At 43.7% G+C, this 26,738-nt stretch overlaps 2 protein-coding genes across 6 annotated transcripts; one reads left to right on the top strand and one right to left on the bottom strand.

The window, feature by feature from the left end:
* Nucleotides 1–255: 255 nt before the first annotated feature.
* On the top strand, nucleotides 256–15,941 carry MASP2 (mannan binding lectin serine peptidase 2). 4 transcript variants are annotated; one of them, XM_035344597.1, is made up of 12 exons: nucleotides 256–367; nucleotides 644–863; nucleotides 2,707–2,884; nucleotides 3,141–3,272; nucleotides 9,177–9,373; nucleotides 9,932–10,079; nucleotides 10,630–10,748; nucleotides 11,846–11,924; nucleotides 12,625–12,762; nucleotides 13,249–13,323; nucleotides 14,583–14,658; nucleotides 15,668–15,941. In XM_035344597.1, exons 1-12 carry the CDS (start codon nucleotides 291–293, stop codon nucleotides 15,711–15,713), a joined length of 1,485 nt encoding a protein of 494 aa, XP_035200488.1. In that variant the 5' UTR covers nucleotides 256–290; the 3' UTR covers nucleotides 15,714–15,941. The 4 variants fall into 4 exon arrangements, 3 of the variants coding, with proteins under 3 accessions (XP_035200488.1, XP_035200487.1, XP_035200489.1); XR_004755688.1 differs by lacking the exon at nucleotides 15,668–15,941 and having other exon boundaries at nucleotides 11,874–11,924; nucleotides 14,583–14,649; XM_035344596.1 differs by lacking the exon at nucleotides 15,668–15,941 and having other exon boundaries at nucleotides 14,583–15,553.
* A 285-nt stretch (nucleotides 15,942–16,226) lies between these two features.
* Nucleotides 16,227–23,841, bottom strand: TARDBP (TAR DNA binding protein). 2 transcript variants are annotated; one of them, XR_004755691.1, is made up of 7 exons: nucleotides 23,693–23,841; nucleotides 23,104–23,356; nucleotides 22,190–22,353; nucleotides 20,859–20,999; nucleotides 20,001–20,171; nucleotides 19,043–19,630; nucleotides 16,227–18,543 (listed from the first exon to the last, which is right to left on the bottom strand). XR_004755691.1 is itself a non-coding variant. In XM_035344599.1 (6 exons), exons 2-6 carry the CDS (start codon nucleotides 23,339–23,341, stop codon nucleotides 19,100–19,102), a joined length of 1,245 nt encoding a protein of 414 aa, XP_035200490.1. In that variant the 5' UTR covers nucleotides 23,342–23,356; nucleotides 23,693–23,841; the 3' UTR covers nucleotides 16,754–19,099. The 2 variants fall into 2 exon arrangements, 1 of the variants encoding a protein (XP_035200490.1); XM_035344599.1 differs by having other exon boundaries at nucleotides 16,754–19,630.
* Nucleotides 23,842–26,738: the final 2,897 nt, after the last annotated feature.

Genomic DNA, 26,738 nt, shown 5'->3' with positions numbered 1-26,738 from the left:
TGCACACACGCTGGAGCCACCCCGTGTACCTCCTCCCACTGCATTCCTGCAGAGCTCTGATACTGCTGCTCCCTCCAGGAGCCTGCAGCGCTCCTAATCCTGCCGTTCCTCTGCTGGCTGCCTCTGCCTGTCATTGACGGAGGCCTCATGCACTGAAATAAGCCTGGTTTTCAGCAATTGCTGTTCTCAGAACTCAGCAGGCTGGAGGGGGGTGGAAGGGAGATAAACATCAGAGTTCAACATCCAGACAAACACAGCAGAGCACACACAATAAATACATCCACCCCCAAATGCAAATACATCAGAAGAGGTTCCTGCCCCAGGGCTCGGAGGAGAGCAGGCTCAGGCAGGAGAGCAACAGGATGAGGTGAGTGCAGTCGCAGGGACCTTCCCAGCTCCTCTGGCCACCTGGCTCTGGGCAGGCCTTGCAAAGCAAGAGCGTGATTGTGATCTGCAGTGTGACTCCACTGGTACCTCCTGATTCCTTCCACTGTCAAGTGAGAGGGGTGTCTGCCATGAACGTTTCAGCTAGCACTGGGATATCTGTGATCTGGCACCAAGATCAGCAGCTTGGATGCGTGGCAGTCAGGGTGCGAGCTGAGCTGACACTCTTTCTCCATTTATTTCTGTTCCTTTGAGGCAGGCTGCTTCTCTTGCTAGCTGCGCTTTACAGTGGAGTAACCGGCAGCATCGTGCTGCAGAAAATGTACGGGAGGATCACATCTCCTGACTTCCCAAATCCCTACCCCAATCACAAGGAGAGAATCTGGAATATTACCGTCCCCAAGGGATATTCCATCCGCATCTACTTCACCCACTTCAACCTGGAGCTGTCCTACCTGTGTGAATACGATTATGTGAAGGTATGTGTAGGCCAGGTGCATTCTTTAAAACTGTCTGTGTGTGATCCAGGGCATATGCAGAACCAACATAACTGTTGCAGGCAGGTGGTTCTAGTATGCTAGTGAAGTTCAGGCTCAGCTGATTTATAAATGATGTGTTTTCTGAGGCCTGTGGGACCAGAAAGCAGGACTGATTGTCATGTTGTAACATTTGAAACTTCATTTTTTGTGCTCAGAATACTCTGATGTTTCCCTTTTGAGATGTTGCCCAGAACAACATTTGAGCTTCATTTTCCAAAGCTGCAGTGTATGTTTTACGTTAACATGCAGTACTTCACGCAGCGTATAATGGGAGACGTAAAAGTGTAAGTGATAGTCTAAACAAGATACTGTCAGCTTGTCCAAACACGCACTTGCAACACTCGCTATTGTGCTTTTGCACAAAATGTGAGAAACAACCTCAGGAAGAGAAACAGAGATACTGGCTTCGGGAAGTGTTTGGGTGATAAGCAGCGTCCCTGAAAACTTTGTACTCCATGTGCTAGCATGTGCTGCAGGTAGGCAATTTAGGCACCCCGGCTGCTCATTTAAGGCCATCCTACCGCTGCCCCATTTTGTTGTTTGGGTAGACCTGATACACATCAGCGAGGGAGCTAAGTACACAGGGGATGTGCAAAACTGACAGTGCTTCAGAATCTGATGGAACCAGGTCAGGCAGCCTTGTTACTGCCTGGGAGGATCTCATTTCTATGGTTTTATATTCTTCGTGTCCAAAGAAGGGCAACAAAGCTGGTGAGGGGTCTAGGGAACAAGTCTTAGGAGGAGTGGCTGAGGGAGCTGGGGTTGTTTAGCTTGGAGAAAAGAAGACTTGGGGGAGACCTTATTGTACTTCACAATTACCTTAAAAGAGGTTGTAGCGAGGTGGGGATCGGTCTTTTTTCCAAGCACCAAGTGATAAGACAAGGGGAAGTGTCCTCAAGTTGCACCAGGGGAAGTTTAGGTTGGATATTAGGAGAAATTTCCTTACTGAATGGGTTGTGCAGCATTGGAACAGGCTGCCCAGGGAAGTGGTTGAGTCACCATCCCTGAAGGTCTTCAAGAAACGTGTTGATGGAGAGCTTAGTAGCATGGTTTAGTGGTGGACTTGTCAGAACTAGGTTAAAGGTTGGACTAGATGATCTTAGAGATCTTTTCCAACCCAAATGATTCTGTAATTCTATATGGCAGGTTGCTCCCATTCCCCAAATCTGCAATTTTCCTTGGGTAGGACAGAGTACTTATTTCTGGTAGTCTGTAGTGTATGCAATTTTATCGCTACCATGGACCGCATGACCCCCACATATCAGAATATTTATCTTGTATTAGAAACACAAGACAAATGAGGAGCTGGAACTGTAATAAGTGAATCACGGAACACATGAGTCACTGGCTTAAAGAGACCTTTTGTTATACATTTGAATTTGTCAGTGCATGAAACCTTTCTACCCCAGTTATCTCTAGCTTTGGCCTCAGTCAGGTCTCCTACCCACACAGATTTGACTGTCACTGAGAGCGCAAAGTTAACGAGAGCATTACGTACAATAAGCAAAGCGCGGTGCTGATAGCCCAGGATGGCCTCACAGCTTTGTGTGGGCCTCTGAAAAGAAAAAGGGAGATAAAAGTATAGGCTTAAGTCACAGAGAATAGGGGAAATCCTCTTATGTGTCACTGGATCTGGATTAACCTCCAGAAGCACCTTTTGAGAGCATCCGAGTCTAGAAGTGGCCTGAAGCACTTCTCACATACCATTAAACACATGCTGTCCAAGCAGGGTGGGAAGAGCAAAGCTCTGTGATCGCCTAGTAGATTTGTCTGTGTTTTGCAGCTGAGCTCTGGTGGGAGGACCTTGGCTACGCTGTGTGGAAAGGACAGCACAGACACTGAGGAGGCTCCGGGCAACAAGACATACCTCTCCACTGATAACACCCTCACGGTGGTGTTTCGGTCCGACTACTCCAATGAGAAGCCTTTCACAGGCTTTGAGGCCTTCTATGCTGCTGAAGGTAAGAGCCCAGCCCCTCTTGTAGCGGGAAGAGACACAGCTGCGGTGGGGTTGGTGCTTCCCTGGGCTCTCACAGACTGTGGCTCCTGGTGTTAGGTGAGAGAAGGCAGTCTCATTGTATGGAGACAGAAGCAGAAGGGCACAGACACCAAAGACAAGCAAGCCACCCTCATAAAAGCCATTTTTGTTGGTCAGACCAAGACTGAGTGCTGTTAAAAGGTGTTGGTTGTCTAATTCTTTTGTGCTTCACCCATTAGATGTTGATGAGTGCAAACAGCTGTTTGATGGTGAACCACTCTGCAATCATCACTGTCACAACTACGTGGGGGGCTACTATTGCAGCTGTCGGATCGGCTACACACTGCATGAAAACAAAAGGACGTGCACAGGTGAGCCCATGCAGATCAAGAGAGACTTCCCTAGCTACAACATCCACCTAAACTTAGTTACAGCACTGGCATCAAGATCAAGGCTGCTTTTTTTGGTTTTGTTTTTAACATCTCCTATGGGCCTGGAGCAGCTGGAAGGAGGTGTAGGGGCTTAGTCAGGCCTGTGAGTAGAGACCATGCTTTGCAGAGTGGCTGTGGGCTAATTACAGCCATTAGGGCCAGCAATATTGTGTGGCAGTAAAATGGTGCACTGGCAGTTGGCAGGTGCAGATGAGAAACCAATGGCTGACGTTGCATGAGGGTAACTTATTTTGGCTACTCCTTAGTCAGCATACACCCCTGCTCAGCTTTAGACGGGTTGAACGGAGAAGCAAGAAATTCACCTTCTGCTGCCCACTACAGACTCAGGCTTCATGGCTGCCAGTGCAGCCAGCCCTGCAACACCCGAGCTTATTGTGCTGTCTGGGTACAGAGATACCGAGTGTTCTGGACCTGAGTTAGCGGATGTGTTGGAAAAGCTAACGATTGAGTTGCCAAGTCTAATGGAGAAGGAGTTTGCTTACCGTCCCTGGAGGGACCCAGGCTGAGAAGCAGCACAGTCCACCTATCACTGACAACAGATACAATCATCCACTCAGTAAATGAGAGGCAAGGCCAAGCACAAGCTCTTCTTCAGGAGGGCATACAGCATGAGGTTTACCTAGCTGACTCCTGCCTGGCTGTGCTGTTCAGTGCTCAACTGGGGAAAGCTTATCTGTTGGCAGGCAGCGAAGTGTCTGAATCAGCACAGCTCCTCTGGATTCACTTTGTCTGCAGTGGAACGTGTGCCTACACATGGTATCACATTCAGCCGTGGTGCGTGCAGCTTTGCCCACCTGGAGCTGAATCCTGCCTGAGAGAACCAGCACATGGAACAGCTCACAAAATACTGACATAGGTGGGAAGATAGTTTCTTTGCCCTTCCTAGGGCTGAAATGCAGAGCTGGGTGTAACGTAGAGTGCTTATAGCAACCTCGATATTTCACTTCCCAACTATGGCCCATTACAAACCCTCTCCAGCCGTGGCTGCCTGGGTTTGATTCAGGATTCAAACTCTTCATATCTCCAGTATACAACAGACCTATCCGTTGTTCAGCCTCTCCTTCCTAAAGCGATGGCTTTTAGCAGAAGTGTATCAGCAATACGGAAGGGCTGGGCTATCCTGCATTACTGATGGGTGGAGGCATGTGCATAGGGAGTTACTGTGGTGCAGCCGATGTGCTGGAACTTGTTCACGTTTCAGAGGCCTTTAGTTGCAAGTGCTGCAGCCATTCCAGCCCCTGGGCTGGGCTGGAAAGCAAAGGTGTCTACTGATTGCCTTCATGACATGAGGGCAAAAGCTGCCCCTTTGATTTTTGGTTCCTGTCTGGGTGGGCTGATATTGACAGGCTCTTTTTTTTCTCCTTTATTTTCCAGCGTGAGATAATTAAGCTTCTCCTCGCTTAGGCAGAGATGGAGACAGATGTGCTGGGAAGAGCTGGTGTGCCCTCCCCCATGCCCTGCCTGTTGCAGTCTGACCAAGGGCCGCAGGCTTCTCTTGCTTGGTGACTTGTATGTCTCATTTCCTTGCCTTTCAGACCTGCTTCCTGCAGCCAATAAAGAGGCCATTCCATGTTGAAACCTCATGGCATCCTCTGGGGCATTCATTTTCTTGCATTTCCCACATGTCAGTAGGGAGAGAAGGAAGTAGATAATGCAGGGGCTCATAGGAGAGAAGCTGTTGTGAAAGGTCCCTGGGCATCACAGCTGCCTGAAGCCTCTTGAATTTCTTGTCCAGCTCTTGTTGCTTGACCTTCCAGAGTTCTCAAACTGCAACAAGACTAGAAGTGCACGTGTTCCCTACTGTTACTTTTAGGTAAGCTCTTGTCTGCACCCAGACTTGTAGATTGAAACTATTTGTATTCAGAGCCCACTCCTGGGAAAGGTTTGAATTTTTTTTTCCTGGATCCAAATTTTGTGACTCTGACCATATCTCCTGATGGGAACCGAGTCTTATTGCTGAAATTTGGTCTGGTGAAGAAAGCCTCAGAGTTCCAGGAGGTTGGTAAAGTGATGAAAATGTCACCAGGGCAGCTTAGGAGAGGACTTGTGTCTTGCATTCATACAAGGGAAAGCAACAGTGCTCCCTGCAAAACAGATGCAGCACAAGGAATGCTCTTCTTTCATGCAACTGTCTGGTTGATAACTGTCTCGGTCCCTCACGGTGCCCCTTACTGTTCCATATCCATATTAATTTGTTGTCCCTTTACACTGTACCCTTTTGGGGCAGGGGCCATCTTGCAGCATGTTGGAGTGTTTTGCTTAATTCTTTGTCAGTGAGTACAGCTCCCCTTCTCTGTGGAGGAACCAGGATGATAATTGCAAGGAAGAGGTTAACAAGGCAGAGCTGAGCAGCTGAAGGTGAACTGCTGGAAGATAAAACAAGGCTTTGTTGAAAAAGCTCAAGGGATTAAGGATCATTAGTCAATCAGCATTTCTTTATTTCTGCAATTTAGCAGGAGTGATTTTAATCCTCATTTATGAGGCTTAGTGCTTCCAACCTCCGGCTCTGCTCTGCAGTGCCTGGAGTAAATGGGGAGGAACCCTTTCCCAGGTGAGCGTGGGAGGGACTGAGAGTCTTGGAGATGAGACACTTGACTCGTTTCAGGTCACTGCATTTTCAGGCTTCTGTGTGATCTTGAGCAAATCACTCAGTACTGATTTTGACCATCCACCTGCAAAATGAGAGGCAACATCACTGCTCCGACTTACCTGGAGATGCTTAGTAAGTGTCACAGAGGGTAGATGCTGCAGGGGACTGCTTGGTGGTGGACTGGTTGTGCAAGTGATTACCAAGAGGCTGCTTTATGGTCACAGGGAATCTGTGATCAAAGCAGCTTGAGTTTTTGTCATGGCTCAGTGACACAATTTATGATCCACTTTTCATTAGAGACCTAATGAGCCAATGACAATGGACTTGCAAGTTTTGAGGAGGTCATTTTTCAGAGTTCAAGCCTCTGGCAAACAGCTCACTGCGGTTCTAATAAAAATACGACCTGAGCATAATTGAGTACTCTCTGGACAGCTTTAAAGGCTGGACTGAGAAGTCAAGGGACAGCATTTCTTCTGGGAGATGTTCAAAAATTATTTGATCCTTTTTGTGCTGGCTAGTTTATGACTTTGTTGCTTGCAGACTTACGAAAAAAAAAAAATACTGCTCTGACAAAGGGAACTCCCAGCAGCCACATCCAGGAAATAAGAAGAAGAAAACTAAGGTACAGCCCAAGCCTCTCCATCTTCAAGCTGCGAGTATCTTTGGACTAGCACACAGTATATTCTGTTGGATCAGCTAGTTTGGGCTGCTCATGTGAACTCAAGTCAAGAGAGCTTATTGGTGATGACTAAACAGTATTGTGAAAATCTCCTATCAAAATTAGTAAACTGAATTTAAGGGAGAAAGATGAAACAAAGAGTGGAGAATTATTAGTCTGTATCTTTCCCCTTCTTTAGTCCTTGAAAACAAGGTGAAGAGACCCATTTTCTGACTTAGTGGGGTATTAATGGTGCACTGGTCTTATTACTTGTACCTGTGTATTCCTTCTTTACGCAACAGATCCCATGCCCAGGCAAAAATGGTTTTGTAGGTAATAGGAAGGGATTATGATGCAGAACTAGAGGCAGATTTCAGATTTTACCTTCTTAATTATTTCAGTAGGGAGTTAGGGGTGTAAAGATAGTACTCATTATGTTGTGGTTTGTATGTTTAGGATAAGACTTCACACTGAGTCTTTTTACGCACTCAAGGATTTATATTTTATCTCTTCCTATAATTGCCTCCAGACTACTCCTTTCGGGGCTGTAGAACAGCAATAGATATTATCAATGTGAGGAAATTTCAGTTCTTAAAAGAGAAGCGGATTTTTTTCCACTGACATAGCTGTGAACTGTAGACTGCTAGAGCTGAATATCAAGTAGGTTTTGGGTTTTGGGGTGTTTCTTAGTCTGGGTTTGCAGCAGGTGGAAAGAAGTATTACAGCAGGACCTTAAACCTGGGAAGAGGCAGTGAACTCTGCGTGTCCCTGGCAGTTATCATAAGTAGCACCTGCAGCAGCATGGCAGAGGATGCTGGAAAACATTCTTTATTCTCATATAGCCGTGAAATGCCTCTGTAGTTTGAGGCAGAATCAGTGGAATTACAGAAACGTGCATTTAGCTGAAGAGAATGAGATAATAACAATTAAAAAAAAAAAAAAAACACTTGCTGATAATTCTCTACAAGTACAGCATGAAAGGAAAAGATTTAATTCCTATTGTAGCTCAGCTGATTTTTTCTGGTGCAGAACAGTGAGTGTGCTGTTAGGCTTGCTGCAGAGGCAGCCAGAACCTCCATGTGAATTAGTTAAACTTTCTCTCCTTCTTTGGATTAAGAGGGGCATTTCAAACAGGATTTAAAAATTAGGAGACTGCTCAGTTTCCACAGGATAGGCCTTTATAGGTATTTATTGACCATTTTTCTCTGTGTCTTTGTGAATTGTTTGAAAACCTAAGACAATAAATTCAGAGTACAGCACACACAGATGCTCAGTCAGTGTGATGACAGAAAGGTTTATGTCAAATAAAAGCAGTTGCTCATAACTTTCTGGGAAGATGGACAGAGAAAGCTTGTTCTAAAATTGCAGCTTGTGCTAAAAGAAACACACAAGGTACCCAAGTGCATCATTACTTGTGGTATTGTTGTGTTAAGAGTCACACAAACATAAAACAAAACGATAATCCTTCTACCTGCTCCTGCTTTCTTTTCCAAGTACACACATACCAAATACTTCCTATAGCAGCAAGCAGTGCTGTTGCATAGATTATAGGGTCGAAGCTGGTTTCATTCTCTGAAGTAAAAAGAGCTTAGAATCCTGGCTAATGAAATCCGCAATTAGTTAAGGGACAGCAATGTTCATTTTCTCATTCAAAATTCAGCCCTTTTCCATTAAAATTACAACCGTAAACTGTATGGTCTATTTTAGATGATAATCTGTAAATAAGGACTGGCTAATGGCATTTTTGTTGATGGAAGTTAGCGTAGTGTATTTGAGGATACAATTCAAAGTCAAACAATTTCCCTCTTACAATTAATTCAGCATCACACTGGTGCAAAAATATGCCGGTGTTATCAGCCGGTCCAGCGTTCCTCATCAATTAAAGGATTGCTCATACAGCTCTTGCAGCACATCATAAAGCCTTTGTTCCCAGCTGATCAAAGCACCACTTCACAGTGATCAGATGCTGTCAACAAGCAGAGATCCTCAGGGCACTTGTGGCTGTTCCTTCTTGCTCCTCTTCAGCAGGGAGCATTTGTGGCTCCAATTGTGTCAGCAAGAGGCACAGCTGGTTTTGCTCAGAGAATACAATTACATTCTAAATGTCTGGCAACAATGGCATTAAAAAGAAAGAGCTGCATTCAGAGGCTTCTGGAATTGAGGAGCTGATAGCTGTCCTAGCACTCTGCACACTCTGGTGTAGCAGATGAGCTACAAATTTAACACCTTGGAAGGTTTCTGATGAGCTTCCAGCTAGCACGCTTCAGACCACCAGCCCTGTGGCTGTGTAAGTGGTGCTCCTGCTGATGTCCTTCCCCACGCTGCTTCGAAGGTAGGAGTGCAGGATAATGCTTGTGCTGTAGGCCTGCCCCAACAGAGAGGAGGCAGCTTTCTCAGTGGTGACAAATGCCTGCTGGGTGACTCATGTTTCACTTTGTAGGCAGTTAAATCCATGGTTCTGAAACTTTCTCTAAGGGACAAGTGTAGGAGAAGGTCCACAACTGTTCCTCAGTATGGGTTGACTGAGTTAATGCAACTGTGTGATCATTTTATCTTTTTTTTTTTTTTTTCCTAGCCCCATGTCAGAACCATTTTTTTACTGAAAGAACCGGAGAAATCTCCAGCCCTGACTATCCGGCACCTTATCCCCCACTCAGCACCTGCAGCTACAACATCCAGGTAGAAGATGGCTTCCTGATCAATCTGGAATTCGTGGAGACCTTTGATGTGGAGACACACCCAGAGGTGTTGTGCCCCTATGATGTCCTTAAGGTAAGGTGAGGCTGTCTCATAGCCTTTGTGAGACAGGCCCAGCTCTTTTACTCCATCTTCCTCAGTCTGTGTCTTGCTCTGTCCACATCAAGTTTTGTCTCTCTGTATCTCTCCTCATTCATTTCTCTTCTCATCCCTTCAGTTTTGTTGTTCCGTTCTTTCAGCACCTTTCCCCTTTGGGAAATTCACCCAGAACACAAATGCAAGCTCACGTGTCTGTGATGACTTCAAAGATTTTGGATCATCACAACTCCTGTCCTCATCACAGACAGTGATGGCAGGGAACTCAGTTAAATCATTTCCACCCAGTTTGCTCATTTATAAAACAGACCCAATGATCACTTCCCAGGAATTCTGTAGCAGTTAGGATGCTTGGAGAAAAGGCCCTCTGTGAGTTACTGGAGTGGCGAGCCATCACTTTAACCACCTGCCTTTCTTTTGTATGCATTGCAAAAAGGACTAGTAAAGTTCAGGGAGTCATTGTAGTAAAATCATTTTGTTCTTCAATGAGCCTCATGGGGGAAGGAGTAAAGAGTTTGTTTACCTTCTCCTTTTTAGATTAAAACACCCAAAAAGCAATTTGGCCCATTCTGTGGGAAGACTTTGCCTGCAAAAATTGAGACACAAACTAGTGCTGTGAATGTTACTTTCATAACCGATGTCTCAGGAGCACATGCTGGATGGAAGATGAAGTACACGGCAGCAGGTGGGTAAGAGACCTCTGTTCAGTTCTCAAGTCCCAACTACTCTGGGATCTTCATTCTGGAAGGGCATGTTTAGTGCCTAAAAAATCATGGTTTGAAACAAAACAGTAGTTTCATACTTAGTTTTTGGTAGTTTATCTATTGAACAGTGTATCTATTAGGTGGTTTACTTCTGAAGTAAAGTTTTAAGAGAATTCCAGAATTCCTGCTGGTCTTACAGTTAACCCCTAGTTTAAGCATGTGATTTTAAGGAATAGGTTTCGCAACTGATGAAGAGTTAAGAGATGTGTGTGTAGGCAACACCTTCTGGGCTAACCCTGTCAGCATAGCCTGCCTCTGGACAGGTTGCTGCACACCTTTGATGTAAGAGCATCACGGTCAGTCCACAGTTTTTCCCTCTGTTCTCAGTAATTGTAAATCTGGGTCTGCGTGAGTGAAACAGAGAAAGGGCAGAGAGAGCGTTGGCGTCGTCCCCACGCCATCCCCAAGGGCCTTGAGCGGTAAAAAGCAAAACCACTTTGAGGGGCATACTGTGTTCTCTGTTCGCTGCAGGTTTGCCGTGCCCCAGTCCTGAAGCACCACCTCATGGTCACATAGCACCAGTGCAAGCGCAGTACACTCAGGGCGACCGCTACGCTCTCTCTTGTGACATCGGATACGTGCTGCTTGAAGTACGTGAACCACGGCAGTCAGCCCTATTGGCCGTCATTTCTTAGGGGTTTAATGCCTTTTCTCATTAACAACTTCTGTTGCTCACATACTACAGTTATAAGGCGTATTCAGTACACTGAATTTGTCAGCAATTGTCCTTTCTTTGATATGCTCCCCAAAGACCCGCGTCTGTGTCTGCCTGCGTGCATGTTTGCTGATGTTGTTTGAACACTGCTGCTTAGAGATTTGCATCTAATTACGTTGGGAGAATAGAATGATTTTACAAAAGATTTCATGAGAGGAACGCAGTGAGAATTTCTTGTTGTCTTTCATTTGTTATTTCATCTCTCCAGGGAAGCTAAAACTAGGATACTTGGTCATTCCTGCTGAATGCAGCATTTCACGCTTGGTTCTTAATGGCATTGTGCTTCCCAGCAGGCAGTTCTGGAAGATGCTCTAGGCCGTGTATGCGTACAGCAAAATTTTACAATCAGAGTTAAGTGGCTGTGTTTTAGGGAAGCACACAGACTTATTTCTACAATTATTTTATAATGTCTGGTTCGGTGGTTCCACAAATTTACTGGTTATGTGGAAACAGAACACAGCTAAACTGATACGCCGGTTAGTGTTCGTCAGGAGGTGGATAAGAAATATGGATGTGTGTGGAAATAAATAAACATAGGCTATGTTCCGTATTGTCCTTGAAATGCGCTGACTGGATCTGTGTGTTGTCATTAATGGAGACAAGGCAGCTATAAGTGTAACTGCTACCTACAGCAAATCACAGAATCACAGAATCTACAGCAAATGCAAATTAGCCTCAAATTTCTAGATAGGGTAACTGTCCCTCTCATTAACAGCCTTCCATTCTGGGCTTTATTAGCACATTGAAGAGATTAATGAGGTTAGTATAGGAATGACTTACTTTTCTCATTCAGAAAGTAGTGCAACAAAGCAGTAGTAAAGACATTTTAAGCAAATAAAATTCTAGTTAGTCTGTTTTTGCCTTATGAGTGAGCAAATATATATATAACTGGTGCTGTGTTTTCTCTAATTAACATTGTTAATTGGATGTGAAAGTAATATGACCTTTTATTTCTATTCATGCTTCTTGGAGAATGAAAATGTTGTGATGTCTTTTATAGCGGAATGTCAAAAGAATGCTTCTTGGAACAAACCAATGGCAAAGTGCATCAGTAAGTCAGTGCTAATATTTGTGAATCGGAATATTTCTGTGTAAATATTTCTTATAAGAAATAACAGAAATACACTTCTGCTTGGTAACTGTTCCCTTTCTTGTCAAAGTGCATTTTGTATTTGTAAGCTAGATGATGTTTCAATTTCTACCATTCTTTAAAATCTCTGAAAAATAATGGTGGTTATTTCAAAACAAATAAATAAATAAAAGATGGTCCTTTAAAATACCTGCACCATCTTCCAACAATTTTATGCAACAACATCAATTTTAAGTGTTAACATCATCAGAGAAAAACAACTAAAGTACTTGTACTCATAGAGATCTGTCTTTATTTTAGTTAGTGTGTATTCCTTAGTAAATGCATAGTTTCCTCTGCATATGTTGTACGTTGTGAGAGCTGCACAGTCACAGCTAGTCTCATACACGGGGGTGCAGATTTTCTGTGAGAAAACCACAGCCTCACCCGAAACCTTTACAGCTCCTAGTACTCAACCATGGTGTTATTAATGTCTGTCTTCCTGCCTAATTCTGAGCACAGAACCTTCACTAGGATTCCTGTTCCTGGTTATCTGGCGTAAAGAGGCCTTGTACCGTTTCTTAAAGATCATGGTTGAAATCCTGCTTGGTTAGGTTGACATTGAGCCTCCTAGCTTTTGTTTTGTTCTTGTTTTAATATGCATGTTTTTGAATTGCTTTAGTTGTTGACTGTGGTCAGCCTGAGGAGATGGACAACGGTGCCTTCACATACCTTACAGGGCCTGAGAATACCACCTACAATGCTGAAATTCAGTACCACTGTGAACCCCCCTTCTACATCATGAGGGCTAACAGTAACGGTAGGTCACAAGCATCAGCTTAAGAATGGTTCCTGGTTCTCTTGGCATGAAAAGTGAATGCACCTGACTTACATAGGCATACCTGTCAAAGTCAGCAGGACCTTTCCAAAACATGGTGTAAAGGCTGAAAACTTTGGGAAATGTTATTTGCCTCTTTTAAGGACTTGTACACAGGCATACTGAAATGTCCCCAGGTGGGCTCAATTCAGTAACAGCTGGGAGCTTACACATTTTTATCATTCCCCAGTTAGTGACATTACATGCCTGCGTGGTAGTGAAGGCTTCAGGAGTATTAGATCCTGAGAACAGCCAGAGGGGAAGTATGTGATGCAGTCGCTTTCTGATGAGCGCAGTAAACTTGAAGAAACCCTAAAACATGATGACACTCTACAGACATTGTCAGACACTTCTGTATTGCTTGAGAACTATGCCCAGCTATTTTATTCCTTTTTTTTTTTTTTTTTTTTTTTTTTCTCTGAGATGCAGGTAAATATATATGCAGTGACGATGGATTCTGGAAGAACTCCAAAGGAGAAATAACACTGCCCGTCTGTGAACCAGGTAGTGCACGAATGTATTAACGTTGTTGGAATTTGCAGTTAGAAGAATCATAAAGCTGTCAGCTAGCACTTGCTGCTGTTGGTACGCAGTCATGATTGGTTACAGAGACATGAGGTAGACTGTACATGGGTCCATGCGGAAGGAAGCAGCTTGTTTTAGATGTAACAATTCTAAGTACATCACACTGGAACTCAAAAATTCTCGTGAAGAGGCTAAGCTCTATGCTAAACTCCTAACCTGTAGCCTAGTGACCTACAGATGCTGGGCTCTAACGGAGTTATTCAGCTAAGCTTTTCCGTTGTTTATGTACCCAGCTAAGTAATAGATGTCATAACACACATATCTTACAGTTTAAGTACCTTGAAGTTGATGAGGCACTTCATTTTAGAATGTTCGTTTTAAAAATCAGACTGCCATCTTTATGTTACTCTGATTTTCCAAAATGGCAAGGCAAATAGTAGCTGTTCAACAGGGAGGAACAATGAACTAAAAATGTTACGATAATGACACAGTGTGACTGGCACTCCTAAGAGTTATCGGTACCAACCTTATATTTATCTGCTAAATTGTTCACTATTTTTAACAAGTCTTGGTCTTACCTGAGGTTCTCTATTGCTGCTGGCATTGGAGATTAACACCAGAAACTCTGTAGTTGTTCCCCTTGAAGAGAGTAAAAAGCTCCAGTTCCATTTTGAAGAATGCAGTTTCATAACTAAATAAAATTCTTGTTTATCAATTGTTTCTAACTGGAAAATTGAACCAGTCTCCAGAATTATTTGAGAATGGGAAAAAGCCACTGAATACCCTTAATGCAGAGTATGTTTTGTTCGTGTTTATAGATGCCCAAACTGCTAAATTAGTTACTCCGTAAAATTACTCAAGATATGAGAATGAGTTTTGGGAGAAACATTTTACAATGTAAAAGCCTAATTGTTCTTATCTTTTAGATTAAAATGTCCATATATTCCAATTACCTTAATTTACATTTAGAACAAATGCATTTAGATCTCTACGCCCAAATTCTTAAGCAAAACTGTCTCTCTTGATTATAGAAGTTTTCCAAAGGCTGCATGTTTACTGACTAATGAAAATAGTATGCTAAATCAAATATTCATTTGGAAGCAATTTTACCATTCAGAACAATCTAGGAATTTACATTTAGAATCATTAAAACTTAATTTTACCCATACCAGCATAATGAATCAATGTCCACGTCTTTAAATGTTAACATTTATTGCTGCATTCTTTGTTTTTTGCAGTTTGTGGAATGCGGAGAAGTGGAACCGTGGAACGTATATATGGAGGAAGGAGAGCCAAGCCTGGAGAATTTCCCTGGCAAGTGATGTTAATTACTGAGCATGGAGGTTTAGGAGGTGGTTCGCTCCTGTACGACAGCTGGGTTTTAACAGCTGCTCACATTGTAGTTGAGCAGAGAAACCCCTCAGCTTTGAGGATTAAACTGGGGATTTTGAACAGACGTTCAGATCACTATGAAGAAGCCTGGGCAGAAAAAATTTTTATTCATGAAGGTTACAAAAATGATCCTGTTGATTTTGACAATGATATTGCATTGATTAAACTGAAACATAAAGTCCAAATCAGTACCAATATCACACCCATTTGTTTACCAGGAAAAGAAGAAAGATTTCAAATGAAAGCAAATTATATGGTAGCTGTATCGGGTTGGGGAAGGACTGAGACTAGGAGCTCTTCTGTTGTACTGCTGTACACAGAGTTAATAGTTATCGATCAGAAAGAGTGTACAGATGCGTATGCAAATAAATCATTTAATGGAAAACCTCTTGTGGTAACAGAAAACATGCTGTGTGCTGGAGCTGAGGGAGGGGGCAGAGATGCCTGTAGTGGGGACAGTGGAGGACCACTGGTGTTCTTAGATGCTCAGACAAAAAAATGGTTTGTTGTTGGCATTGTGTCCTGGGCTTTAGACTGTGCTGTTTCAGGGCAGTATGGGGTCTATACACGAGTAACCAATTACATCCCTTGGATTGAAAGCACTATTTCAAATAATGCTTAATAGACGGTTATGTGAAGTCATACCAGCTCTTCACTGTTACTTGGATTACAGTACTAGCTAGAATATTTAAATACTTGAAAAACACCACTAAACATTTAAATGTTTAACTTTGTTATTGAGCATAACTGTTGTTTATACATAATATAAAAACAAATACTTGAGTATCCAAACTATTTTTATTTTTGTATTTTCTTAGGGGCTGTTAGAAGATCTTTATTCTATGACAGTCTTGTAATTTCAAAAAACTTGAGACTTGTGTTGCTCTTTAAAAATACAGTTAACAAAATAATTTTGTTTTCTTTCAAATAGCATTGTGGATTCTTGTAGGACTGCAGCATTATCAACTAGCATTTGAATGAACACCCGTCCACTGAAAGCGGAACTTCAAGGTACTTTAAACCACCACCCAGTGTACAGGGGTAGCTGAAGGATCCCAGTAGTACCAGCAGTCCCCGAGTTGGTGAGCACGTGTACAGTGCTCTCCACTTCAGAGAAACCACACTGGCTCTGTAAGTAACTGCCGTATTAAGCATAGGTACAGCTGTACAGCTCTTGCCTTAAAGGGCTTCCTGCTGTCAGCTACAGAACCTGTTTCTCTGAACACAGCTTTACAGAAAACAGGCTTTCACCTTTGAATATATAATTTCTGTACAGCATCAGCTGACAAGATTGTCAGAACTAACTGGAAGCAGTTACACGTTTTCTACAATAACTGTTTTAGTAAGTGTGCCCAAATGGCATATCCCCTTACACTTAGCTAAAATTCCTGTTTCTTTTATATCACATTCTTTTGTTAGTTATATTATTGTAGAAAATACTGAAAATGAAATCTCTTAAAAAAAAAAAAGACTCCAAACACTTCAATATAATAGCAGTAGCATTTTATTTACTCACTTATAAATACTTGAGTATGCAAAGCAGTTAGAAAATATTACTAAAACTTGAAAATTCTTCTAAAACTTTGTTTTGTTTGAGGGTCAGGGAAGGCTAAAATTAATAGCAAAGACTCAATGCTGCCAACCCGCCTGCTAAAACCTAGACCTGGACTTAAACAAATTAAACAAAATTAAAGCCATGCTAATCACAAAAACTTACCATACAGTTCCTTGCAGAGCTGTCACAGTTAGTCTTTGGAGGTCCAAGAATACCATTTTTAAGTGTTACTCAGCAGAAGTAGCTGGTAATAGTGCAAGTGCTAAAATGCAAAATTCACAATGGTACAGAGTTTGGAGATTATTCTGACTTAGGTGCAGGAAAAAAAATATCTAAGCAACTTTTTGCAGTGGGATATGAACAACAAGCCCGGGACTAATTTTCAGCCTGAGTGTTTGCCAACCCCCCTTTAAAATGTACATTGAAACCTAGATGATTTAATACTGCAGTTCAAGTGGAAAACTAACAGTAGTGCAGTTTTATCAACTGTTTAGCTGGTCTTCTATTCACAAACCTCAGTATAATATTCAGTAATTGTGATATAAGTTGAAAAGTTAGAGGTTAAAAACCCGAGTAAATCCATACTCGGACCTTGCATAGCTACAGCGCAGTAGTACAGTGTATAAGAATATGGATCAAGCTTCAATGGGCTTCAAGTGCAGGTAGGTTAAACAATTCCTCAAGCTCCTACCGCCCGTGGAAATAATTTTCCAACAACTTCCCCTGAAACATCCTGCTTTTTGTTAAGAAGCTGCTCCTTGTGCTTGCGCTTTTGCACTTGTAGTAAACATTGTTTTCCAGATAAGACTTCTGACAAAATCCACATACATTCAACTAATGCTTTATTCAGCTGGAAAGTCTCTTCTGTGCCTAGTTTTAAAAATGAATTTAGAGCTTTCTTCTGAGCTAGAAGTGTTGCAGAACCCTACTTTCCATCAATTGGGCTGGTTTAAAAATACAGGTTAGAAGCCTACATCCCCTAAGGAGATGCCACGGACAGAAATACAGCTGACAGTGTTTGTTCCCCCCCCCCGCCAGTCACCCTTCTGATGAAACTCCCCCCCAACTCCAACTCCTGAAAAAATAAGTAACTTTCCTTGGTATAGATGCAATCTGGAGGGAACTGCTTACCATTCTAGGTGCAGACACCCAAACTTGTGGGAACTGGATTTTAGATATATACACATCACTGAACAATGCAAAAATACAATGGGTTAAGGTTGGGTGTCAGGTATCGATACATGATGAGTGGTGGCTCCGTTTGACTTGTCAACTTTTAGAGTATGCTTATCTGAAACAAACCGAATTACTGCAAAAAAAAAAACTTTACAGAAGTTCATCTCAAAAGGGTAAAAATAATTAACCGCTATGAATTCTTTGCATTCAGGGCTGCAAAACAAAGACACATATTACTTAAATCAGTTTTATTTAAGAATTTCCTACAGTGACAAATCTTATAAAAAGCATCCAAACACGAAACTGCAGCAAACAGCATTCTTATGGATATCTTACACAGTGGAGCTTCCACCCTGAAGAGGCACACTGAGCTCGCTAGTGATCTCTGCTGCATGAGCTACTGCAAAGCACACCACAAGCTCAATGTTCTCATCGCAAACCCCATCATCTTCAATTCACGTTACCACACTTACAAATCATTAACAGAAAAAAAAACACACACCATACAGCATTCACAGCAGTTGACATAAGGAAAAAAAATACAAATATTCGTTTCACATAAACACATTCAACTAATTGATTAACTAGGTATAAAACCCACTTAAAGTCTTCCACATATGGATGTCCTTTGAATGCAATAAACACTCGTACTTTATTTGCTATCATTGCTCTCTGCACACTCTCTCACCAAAGCCACAGGATTGAGAGACATCTCGCCAAGTAAAATAAAATCCCATAATGCACCACCAGGTCTCTGCATGCGCTCTCTCCTTTATCTCGCACATACCAGCCCTCTCATGCCTCGGCACCACCATCAATCCCACACAAGGTTTCAAAAGTTCAAACAGCCTTCTGGTTCCATCTCACAGCCTTGCGTTCATAGCGTTGATACGACTCCATGAAATAAAGAGTAGCGGATAAAAATGGAACACCCACCGTCTAAGACGCAGCATGTGCAGTGTGATGAAGTATTCTTGGATGAGAAAGCATGTAGACAGAAGTATTCCTAAGGCAGAATATTTACAGCACTGCTTTCAATGAAGTGCTTCTTCCATACACATTTGAAATGAGATGAACTGCGGAGATTAAATGAAGCCTTCATATCGTACTTTAGTATGGAGGGGAGACAGTGTTAAAAAGAAACAAAACAACAAAACAACCAACAAACAAAACAGAAACACGACACTGTGTTCTCCAGTTGGGGCACTTGGAGATTCTTATGGTGGGAGCAAATTAAAAACAAGAGGGAGAGAATGCTGTTTCTGACCAATGGTTTCCACTTTGAACATGCAAAGAATTCAGGTAGCCAGGAAACAAGGGATAAAGTACTACAGGAGAAACCTTTCCTATCGATTGTAGTGTTAGTTTACCTATCAGGCAAACAGCAGTCCACTTCCAAACATTCAGTATTCCAACAAGTTAAGTAACAAAACTTACAAAATTCCTTTTACCTTTCTTCTTTTTTTTTTTTTTTTTTTACAAAAGAAAAATGTCAAAAATACTGCTGAATATACTGCACATTGAACAAACTGATTTGGAAAACTTTAGTATATATGTAATTTACAGTATACTTACCATGAGTTAGAAAAATTTGACTTCCCACCATAGAGTCAGTATCAGAGCCCACTGCGTCTACATTCCCCAGCCTGACGATTTGGAATCCATGCTTGAACCAAAGCCTCCGTTAAACCCACTGCTGGAGCCCGCGTTCGAGGCTGAGCCCCAGCCTATTGCTGCTCCCGAGTTGGAACCACCGTAAGAGTTATTTCCTGAACTAAACCCCTGGTTCTGCTCCCGCTGCATGTTGCCTTGAGGCTGGTTGTTTCCCGATGGCCCTGACTGGTTCTGCTGGCTGGCCAGCATGCCCATCATTCCCCAGCTGCTCTGCAGGGCTGCCTGTGCTGCTGCCATCATGGCAGGGTTGATGCTAAAGGCTCCGAAGTTCATTCCCCCTCCCATGTTACTGCCCTGGTTGTTACCCAGCCCTCCCCCGCCTCCCCTGCTGTTGCCAAACCCCCCCTGGTTCCCAAAGCCTCCTGGATTACCACCAAATCTTCCACCTCTCTCTAACTGTCTATTGCTATTGTGCTTAGGTTCAGCATTGGATATATGTACGCTGATTCCTTTAATGATCAAGTCCTCTCCACAAAGAGATTGGGCAACCTATAAGAAATAAGGGATTAATTAAATATAGGTTATTCTTTTTTATTTAAAAAAATATTAGCAGCATAAGACAAAAAGAAGCCCACAAGATTCTGAGCAGATATTTAACCTGCAAAAGAAGTGTATGTATACGTAATCCAATTTGAGGTGTTTTATCTTCACGCTTGCTACTGCACTAAGCGCAGAGTAAAATCAGTCTGTACAAAAGCATCTGAGTAATCCTACGTAATTTGGTAGATCAAGTCAAGCTAATGCCACTGGAATTTACAAGGCAGTGGACAAATGTTTCATGTGGCATTCCAGAAATAACACACTATCAAGCTGAAACACAGACTGCCTGAATTTGAGGTTAAAATATTTTAAGACATACCTGATCATCTGCAAATGTAACAAAAGCAAAAGCTCGGAAGGGTTTAGGAATGAAGACATCTACCACTTCTCCGTACTGAGCAAAGAACTGCCGGAGTTCATCTGCTGTCATGTCCTCAGTGCAGCGCCCAACGAACACTTTTCTGCTGCGCAAAGGTTCGTCAGGACTTTGCTGGAGAGAATTGAAAAGAGCAATTAACAAAAGTCACAATTACTCAAGAGCTAAGCAACCTTCTCATAAGGGCCCCTTTTAACCTAGGCTGTCCTACACACTGACAATTAAGGAAGTTTGAAAGTTTAAGACTTAAGAAGCTCTGTTCAGAGAGAGCACCTGGTACACCCTGCACCCTAGTACAGATCAACTATTGCTACCTTTGTTTCCAGTTAAGGACAGTGACAAAGCCAGTGCAGGAACACTTCATTCTGCTGTACGTAACTGCATATTGACACATGGGAAATACACAAACAAAAGCTTAGGATTTGATTCTCAATTCAACAGAAGACCCATTCTGATCTTTCTTAAGTAGTATATTCTGCCTCCTTTATTCTCCATTTATTCACACAGCAGACAAGTTAAGCAGGTACTGCTCAGTGGTAAAACATACTGTTTTCAGGTTTCTATCTGTACTCAATTCCCTGATGTAACTAGCTATTTCCTCAACATTGCTTTTCGCTCCCTGTCCACCCACTTCCTCGTTATTTTCTTTCCCTGCTCTCACCTGTCCTGTCTATTCACAGACTCAAAAGCCACATCCAGGAATGGATAGTTAATCTGTTCATCTGCTCACTTAACACAGTTGCTAAAAAAAAAGTGTACTTGTGAATGTTTGGTAAAATAAAATTGGCAACATGAAAGTACCTTCGAATTGGGAAGCTTACAGTCACACCATCTTCCATCTATCATGTGTCGCTGAGACATTACTTTCACCTGGGTTTCATAATCCGTAAACCGAACGAAACCAAAACCTTTTGAGTGACCAGTTTTAATATCCTTCTTAACCTAAGATTAAAAAACAAATAGACTTTTAAAAAGAACGCAGTCGCACCGTGTGCTTGTATTTGTGGCATAACAGTCAAACTATTTACGAGTCATCTCCTCTATCAACCTTGATATTAACATCACCAGGAAAAAGTACATACAAAGTTTTGATTACCCACTTGCATGCACAGCATCACAGGATGTTAGGGATTGGAAGGGACCTTGAAATATCATCTAGTCCAATCCCCCTACCTTTTTCCTAGGAAACTAACCTTAAAACTCTGTAGTCACAGCAGAGGCCTGTGATGCTGACAAGTTTGAATTAATTCTAGTTGCTTCAAGCCCAAATATTAGCATACTAATCCAGCGTAACCCAGAACAGGATATATTTTGTAACATTGCCATGGCATAGCCAGAGCCAGATGTTCTCTTTAAGCAATGCAACCACCAACCGGGCAAACAGGCATGGCTGCACAGAGGGGGCATCCATGTAACAGAAGGTAAAGAGCATAAGAACAAGCTCAGCGTCTCAGGGTCAGGTGAGATCCGCCCTTTTACGAGGATAAAAATATCCCACATTAAAAGAGAAGACCACAGAAAACTGCAGCAAATTTGTCTTGTGACTTTTCTTGACAAAGAGATCCTCCTGCCCAACCAGGTCAATCTCAGCCACCAAGGCCATCGAGGCCCCAGGCACCTGCACAGGCCGAGCAGCGCCAGGTGTGCAGCACAGCGTGCTCGGAGCTGAGCTAGCATACAGGCTGCACGCAGGTAGTGCTAACACAGGAGTAGCCACCAGCATGCAACATGCTGTTCCTGAATGAATTTATTAAAGTTATGTTTGAAAGTTTATCAGTCTTGTAAACGCTCCCATCACAACAGTCTCCAGTTCCTTAACAGATCTATATAAACACACACACATTCAGCTGCAGCAACTAATAACTAATATAAATTAAAGAGCTCTTAAAGAACACTGTACCCATCACGTCCATCTGCATGAATTACCACTTCCAAAGACTCCTCTCTGTACCTCTGTACCTGTCTGCCAGCCTGCAGCTACAAAGCTCATGGAACAAACCACCACCTAGGAACAGACACGCTGCTTCAGATCTGCTCTAAAATTACATGGCTCCATTTATTTCCACTGGCTTCATCTGAGGACTGCTTTCTGAATAACATCCCTCCTTACTTGAACTGCAAAAGGATTTTACCTGCACCATGAGAACTTCTCCAAATGTACTGAAGTATTCCTTTAAGTCTTGCTCAGTGGTTTTCCAGGGTAAACCTAGGACTATCAAATCTGAAGTCTTCTGTACTGCTCGTTTTACTTTCACGGCTGACGATGCATCTGTTTCATCCATTTTTCTCTTATTATCTGAATATAAAGATGTAGATTAGAAATCATCCTCCTAAGTCTGGAAATTGCTTCCACTAATTATGAACAGCACGGTATAAAACCATAGCCTACAATGAGAAAAAGTAGGCTAGATGAACACGTGCTTGCTGCTGGTGCTTATTATGATGATCCATAGCCAACTGTCTGCAAGTATAAGGAGAAAAAAAAAAAAGAACAGTCTACATTTAATTTCTCTTCAAAAACATAACCTGACTGAGTTTGTGTTATTTTACTAAAGTACCATGCAGTAACACTCAGAGTCCTACAAGAACATAAACAAGTCAAGTATTTTAAACAAGAACTTTAAAAAAAACTGGGGGGGGGATGTATGTGTGTGTGTGTCAGGCTGCTCTTTTCCTGAGCATTTGTTTCAAAAAGTACCTCTGACCAAATCATGGCTTGAAGAGAGGCATCTGTGAGTACACCAAGATACCAGTACACAACAGTCTTCAGAAAGTCTTAATTAGACCGCAAACTCTTTCAAAAATAATGCAAAACTTTGTTACTATAGTGCCTCTCCAGCTAGAGCATTAAAAAGAGTACTGCACATTTGAAAACTCAATGGAGTCAACTTTACTCTGCAGGACAGACACGTGATTAAAGTCACTGAACTTTTGTAAATCGGAGATTTCAAAGCAGCTGCTGCCATGTTAAATTAGCAGCGGTGCACGTGGACCTCTTCGCTATAAACGTACGCTTGTCCAAAAGTCTGACGGAACTCTGACAAACCTTTGGGATAATTAACAACATAGACCAGGTTTCCCCAGCCCGCCTCCGGGGCGTGCAGTATCCCCTCGACCAGCCGGACGCCCCTCATGCACTGCGACACCGGGTTCCTGTAGCGCAGCCCGCACGCCCCGGGGAACTGGGCCGTCACCGTGGACAGCAGGACGGTGCCGTCGTCCTCCGAGGGGATCTCGATGGGCTCGTCGTTCTCATCCTCCGTGACCCGGATATACTCCGACATCTTCGCTGGGAGTCACTAAAGCGTGCAAGGGGGGGGGAAGAGGCATAAGCGATCACCTTCTGCGTCCCGGGGTTTTCACCTTTCTAGCCTTACGGTGCAAGCCCCCCCGTGTTTACCACACGCCGGGGCGCACAGAACACCCTCGGTCACCGCTCTCAGCCTCGGACCTGCCGTACCAAGACCCCACGGCGGCGGCTGCCAGGGCCCGGCCAACTTCCCCGGGGCCTACGACCGGGCCCAGCCGCCGGGGAAGGGCCGGGGGGGGGAGCACCGACCCCCTCGCCCCCCCCCCGCCTGCCGTTGGCCCCGGCCCGAGGAGACCCCGAGCGCTCGCTGCCGCCCCCCGCTCACCGGGCACGAAGGGAGCGGCGTCTCCGGGAGCCCTCAGCCGCGCACCGCCCCGCCGCCCTCCGCTGGCGCCGCACAAAATGGCGGCCGTGGCCCCCCTCAGAGGCCGGGCCGGGCCGCGGGGCGAACCACCCGAAGCACCGGCGGGGGGGGGGGGTGAATGGAGCGGCGGGGGCACGCCTGGCTGCGGGGGACGCTACGGGACCGGGACTGCGGCTCCGTTAGGCTCCATTCGGATCCGCAGCCCACGGAACCGGGATGGCGGCGGCGGCAGCGAGCGGGAAAGGGGCGGCTGCCGGTACTGCTGTGTCCCCCCCCCCCCACACAAGGCACCGGTGGTACGGCCCGGGCCGCGCATGCGCCGCGCGCGGGGCTACGGGAAGGGGCGGCGGCTGCCTCAGAGCCCCCTCAGACCCCCCATGGCCGCCCGGGAGCGTCACCGGCCGTGGCGCCTTCCCGCCCTTGGCTGCCCCCGCCGCAGGTTCCCCCTGCCCGTCCTGTGAAGAGCTGTATAAGCCAGGCCGGCCAGCGGCACCTCGGTTCTAGTGTCGTGTCGGGGGGGCTGACAGCCCCTCCTGCAGCTGTGGTCCTTGCTCAGAATTCATTAATTCCGTCAGGTAATTTGTTCTTGCCTCTCTCCCCTGAACGGGGGGAAGCAGTGGGGTCAGAGCAATGCCCCACTCTGGCCTTAGAAAAAATTTTTTTTTTTTTGTGTAATTTTTTTTTTTTTTTTTTTTTTTTTTTTTTTTTTTTTTAAAGTGTAGTAGTTCTAGCACTGTCCTTTAATACTTGGTGTTTGCCATAACACGACTTAGTGTTAGACAGAATCACTCCTCACTTCATGGAAAGGCTCAACAGTTAAACCTCAGTATACAATATCAAACTTAGGAGCCCTAAAGCCACTAAGGCACACTCATGCCACTTTCCTGACACTTAAAACATTGCAGAAGAGCCAGCTGCGTGTTTTCCCAAGCTGCAGTCACAGCTGCTAGCTAGGCAACAGTGGTTACCCTTTTAGCTTATACAAGTTGTGCAAAACAGCCACCTGGAGAGAAAAAACCGGTGCCAGGAACATGGTGTTTCCCACCTGGCCTGGTTCTTTTTCTAAGACTAATCATCTGCTTTTTGTACCATAATCTTCAAGATAAACTCCTCAGTTTTGTACTTCACAGCGATAACACTATAAAGTTAAAAAATCTAGCAGCTATTCTACAGTTTTCAATATTTTGTGTCTGGGTAATTGCCATTTCACATCTCTAAGTTATTTTATTCTGATACTTCACTAAGTAAGCTTATCTGGTCCATTAATCAGTCACATTAGTTGCAAGTTACACCAGAGACATGTGTAACACAACCCGTTTCTGTTTCAAGATAGATATGAACGGGAAGCCACACAGGGTGGTTGGTGGCAGGATTGTGAAATCCTGCCTGCCATCACCGTCGGATGAGAGAAAAGCATACTGCAGAGCTTACCCCAACCAGCTCAGCTCTGGGACTTGACCACTGGGCTATGTCATTCCACCTTTATGAGAATAATTCTACCTTCTTACACGTCCTGGCTTTCCACCTCGTCCCTTGCGCCACTCATCCAATCCACACGTGGGGTATGTGACCTTCCTTGCATTGCTCCTAAAAAATAAAAATAAGAAATATTATTAGTAAAGATAGAGACCCTACCGCTAAGAAAGGCTAATCCAGTCCCTTTCAATCTGTACAGAACTCCTGAGTATTTAAGATTCCCACTGAAGAGTTCTTTATTTGGAAAAGTAGGTTGCAGCACCACTGAAACCTAGCGCATCTATGCCCTTGTTACCTTAGTCTCAACCTTATTTAATTACCCTTTCCCATTAGAGTTCTATGAGGACCTGACAATGCACAGGCTAACAAGATAAGCTAGTGCTCCACCTAAGCAGGAGAAATTCCTACATTTTCTAGCTATCCACAATACACATCCCAAACCCGGTTCTGGCGCTGCCAAGTCAGCACGGAGGCAGCCAGCGTTGTTTGAACATGCTGTGAGGACTGAGCGTAATTGCAGCATGTCAACATTACCTACTGCACTATTTCAAGTCAAAGCTATAGTTTAGCAATCATGCTATTTGAAGAGGTTGTCATGGCATTCAGCCAAAGTGACCTCTATCTAACAAATCATCTGGTGGTAATTTCATTAATGAGCAGAATAAGCATCAACTCTGAGCTAGATTCTGTGCAGGCAAGAGCCTGGAGAGAGCAATGAGCTCAATGCAGCTTGCTGCCTGTAGAACAGGCAGGGGAAGGAGGGTAATTACTCACAACAGAGACTTTTGCCTCTGGAGCTTGTTCCTCAGTTTTTGCTACAAACAAGCTTAGAATTAAACATGACTATCCATTTACTGTAAAAACTGGGATTCTTACAGTGCTTTCCTTCTGTTGCTTTGCTTTATGATTAGATTTAAGTTAAGCAATTAGCAGTAGTATTGCTCTTGAAGTAACTACACCAGTGGGCACGCAGCTAGTTAATTCACCAGTTCTCTCACACTGGCAATTCACAGTGCCCATGGGTGCAGACAAATGCAATACTGTGGTACTCGCCATCATGTATATTGAGTTAAGTGTGCCCACAGGCACAAAACAAAATGCAATACAATAACTATTTGCTGCTCTAGGTTAAGCGTGCTCATGGGTACAAGCAAACTGAGTGTAATGATCAGCTGTTCACTCTCCCCAAAGCGCTCGGGGTGAAACATCAATGGGCATCTAAATATAACCTCATGATAAAAGGAAAAGACAAACCAACAAAACGGGTACTGATAAACAGGGAGTGCTTGGGCCTATTTCTAATTTGAGTTAGATCAGTAAAAAAAGATTTAAATAACGATGGCATATCAGTGCAGTCAGAATCTAGCCTGGTTTAGCTGATAGTTAATAAGCTGCATCTCTCACCCTTACTCAGTGGGAGTCTCTTTTTCACATCAAGTGTCTCTTGCTTTACTCTGAGCACAAGGATGATGATCACATTTACCCCTTTCCGGGCACAAAACAAGCATTCTCTGCAGAAAAGTCTGAGCAA

This window comes from Oxyura jamaicensis, chromosome 21 (genome assembly GCF_011077185.1).
Source record: "Oxyura jamaicensis isolate SHBP4307 breed ruddy duck chromosome 21, BPBGC_Ojam_1.0, whole genome shotgun sequence".
NCBI lineage: Eukaryota > Metazoa > Chordata > Aves > Anseriformes > Anatidae > Oxyura > Oxyura jamaicensis.
This window is presented reverse-complemented; position numbering and strand designations above follow the sequence as displayed.

Coding starts and splice junctions, on each gene's coding strand:
- TARDBP (XM_035344599.1), bottom strand. CDS start 23,341: ATGTCGGAGTATATCCGGGTCACGGAGGATGAGAACGACGAGCCCATC. Junction 21,000..22,189: donor GAGAAGTTCTCATGGTGCAG/GTAAAATCCTTT, acceptor TTTTAATCTTAG/GTTAAGAAGGATATTAAAAC. Junction 19,631..20,000: donor TTACATTTGCAGATGATCAG/GTATGTCTTAAA, acceptor TATTTCTTATAG/GTTGCCCAATCTCTTTGTGG.
- MASP2 (XM_035344596.1), top strand. CDS start 291: ATGCAAATACATCAGAAGAGGTTCCTGCCCCAGGGCTCGGAGGAGAGC. Junction 3,273..9,176: donor AAACAAAAGGACGTGCACAG/GTGAGCCCATGC, acceptor TTTTTTTCCTAG/CCCCATGTCAGAACCATTTT. Junction 9,374..9,931: donor GCCCCTATGATGTCCTTAAG/GTAAGGTGAGGC, acceptor TCTCCTTTTTAG/ATTAAAACACCCAAAAAGCA.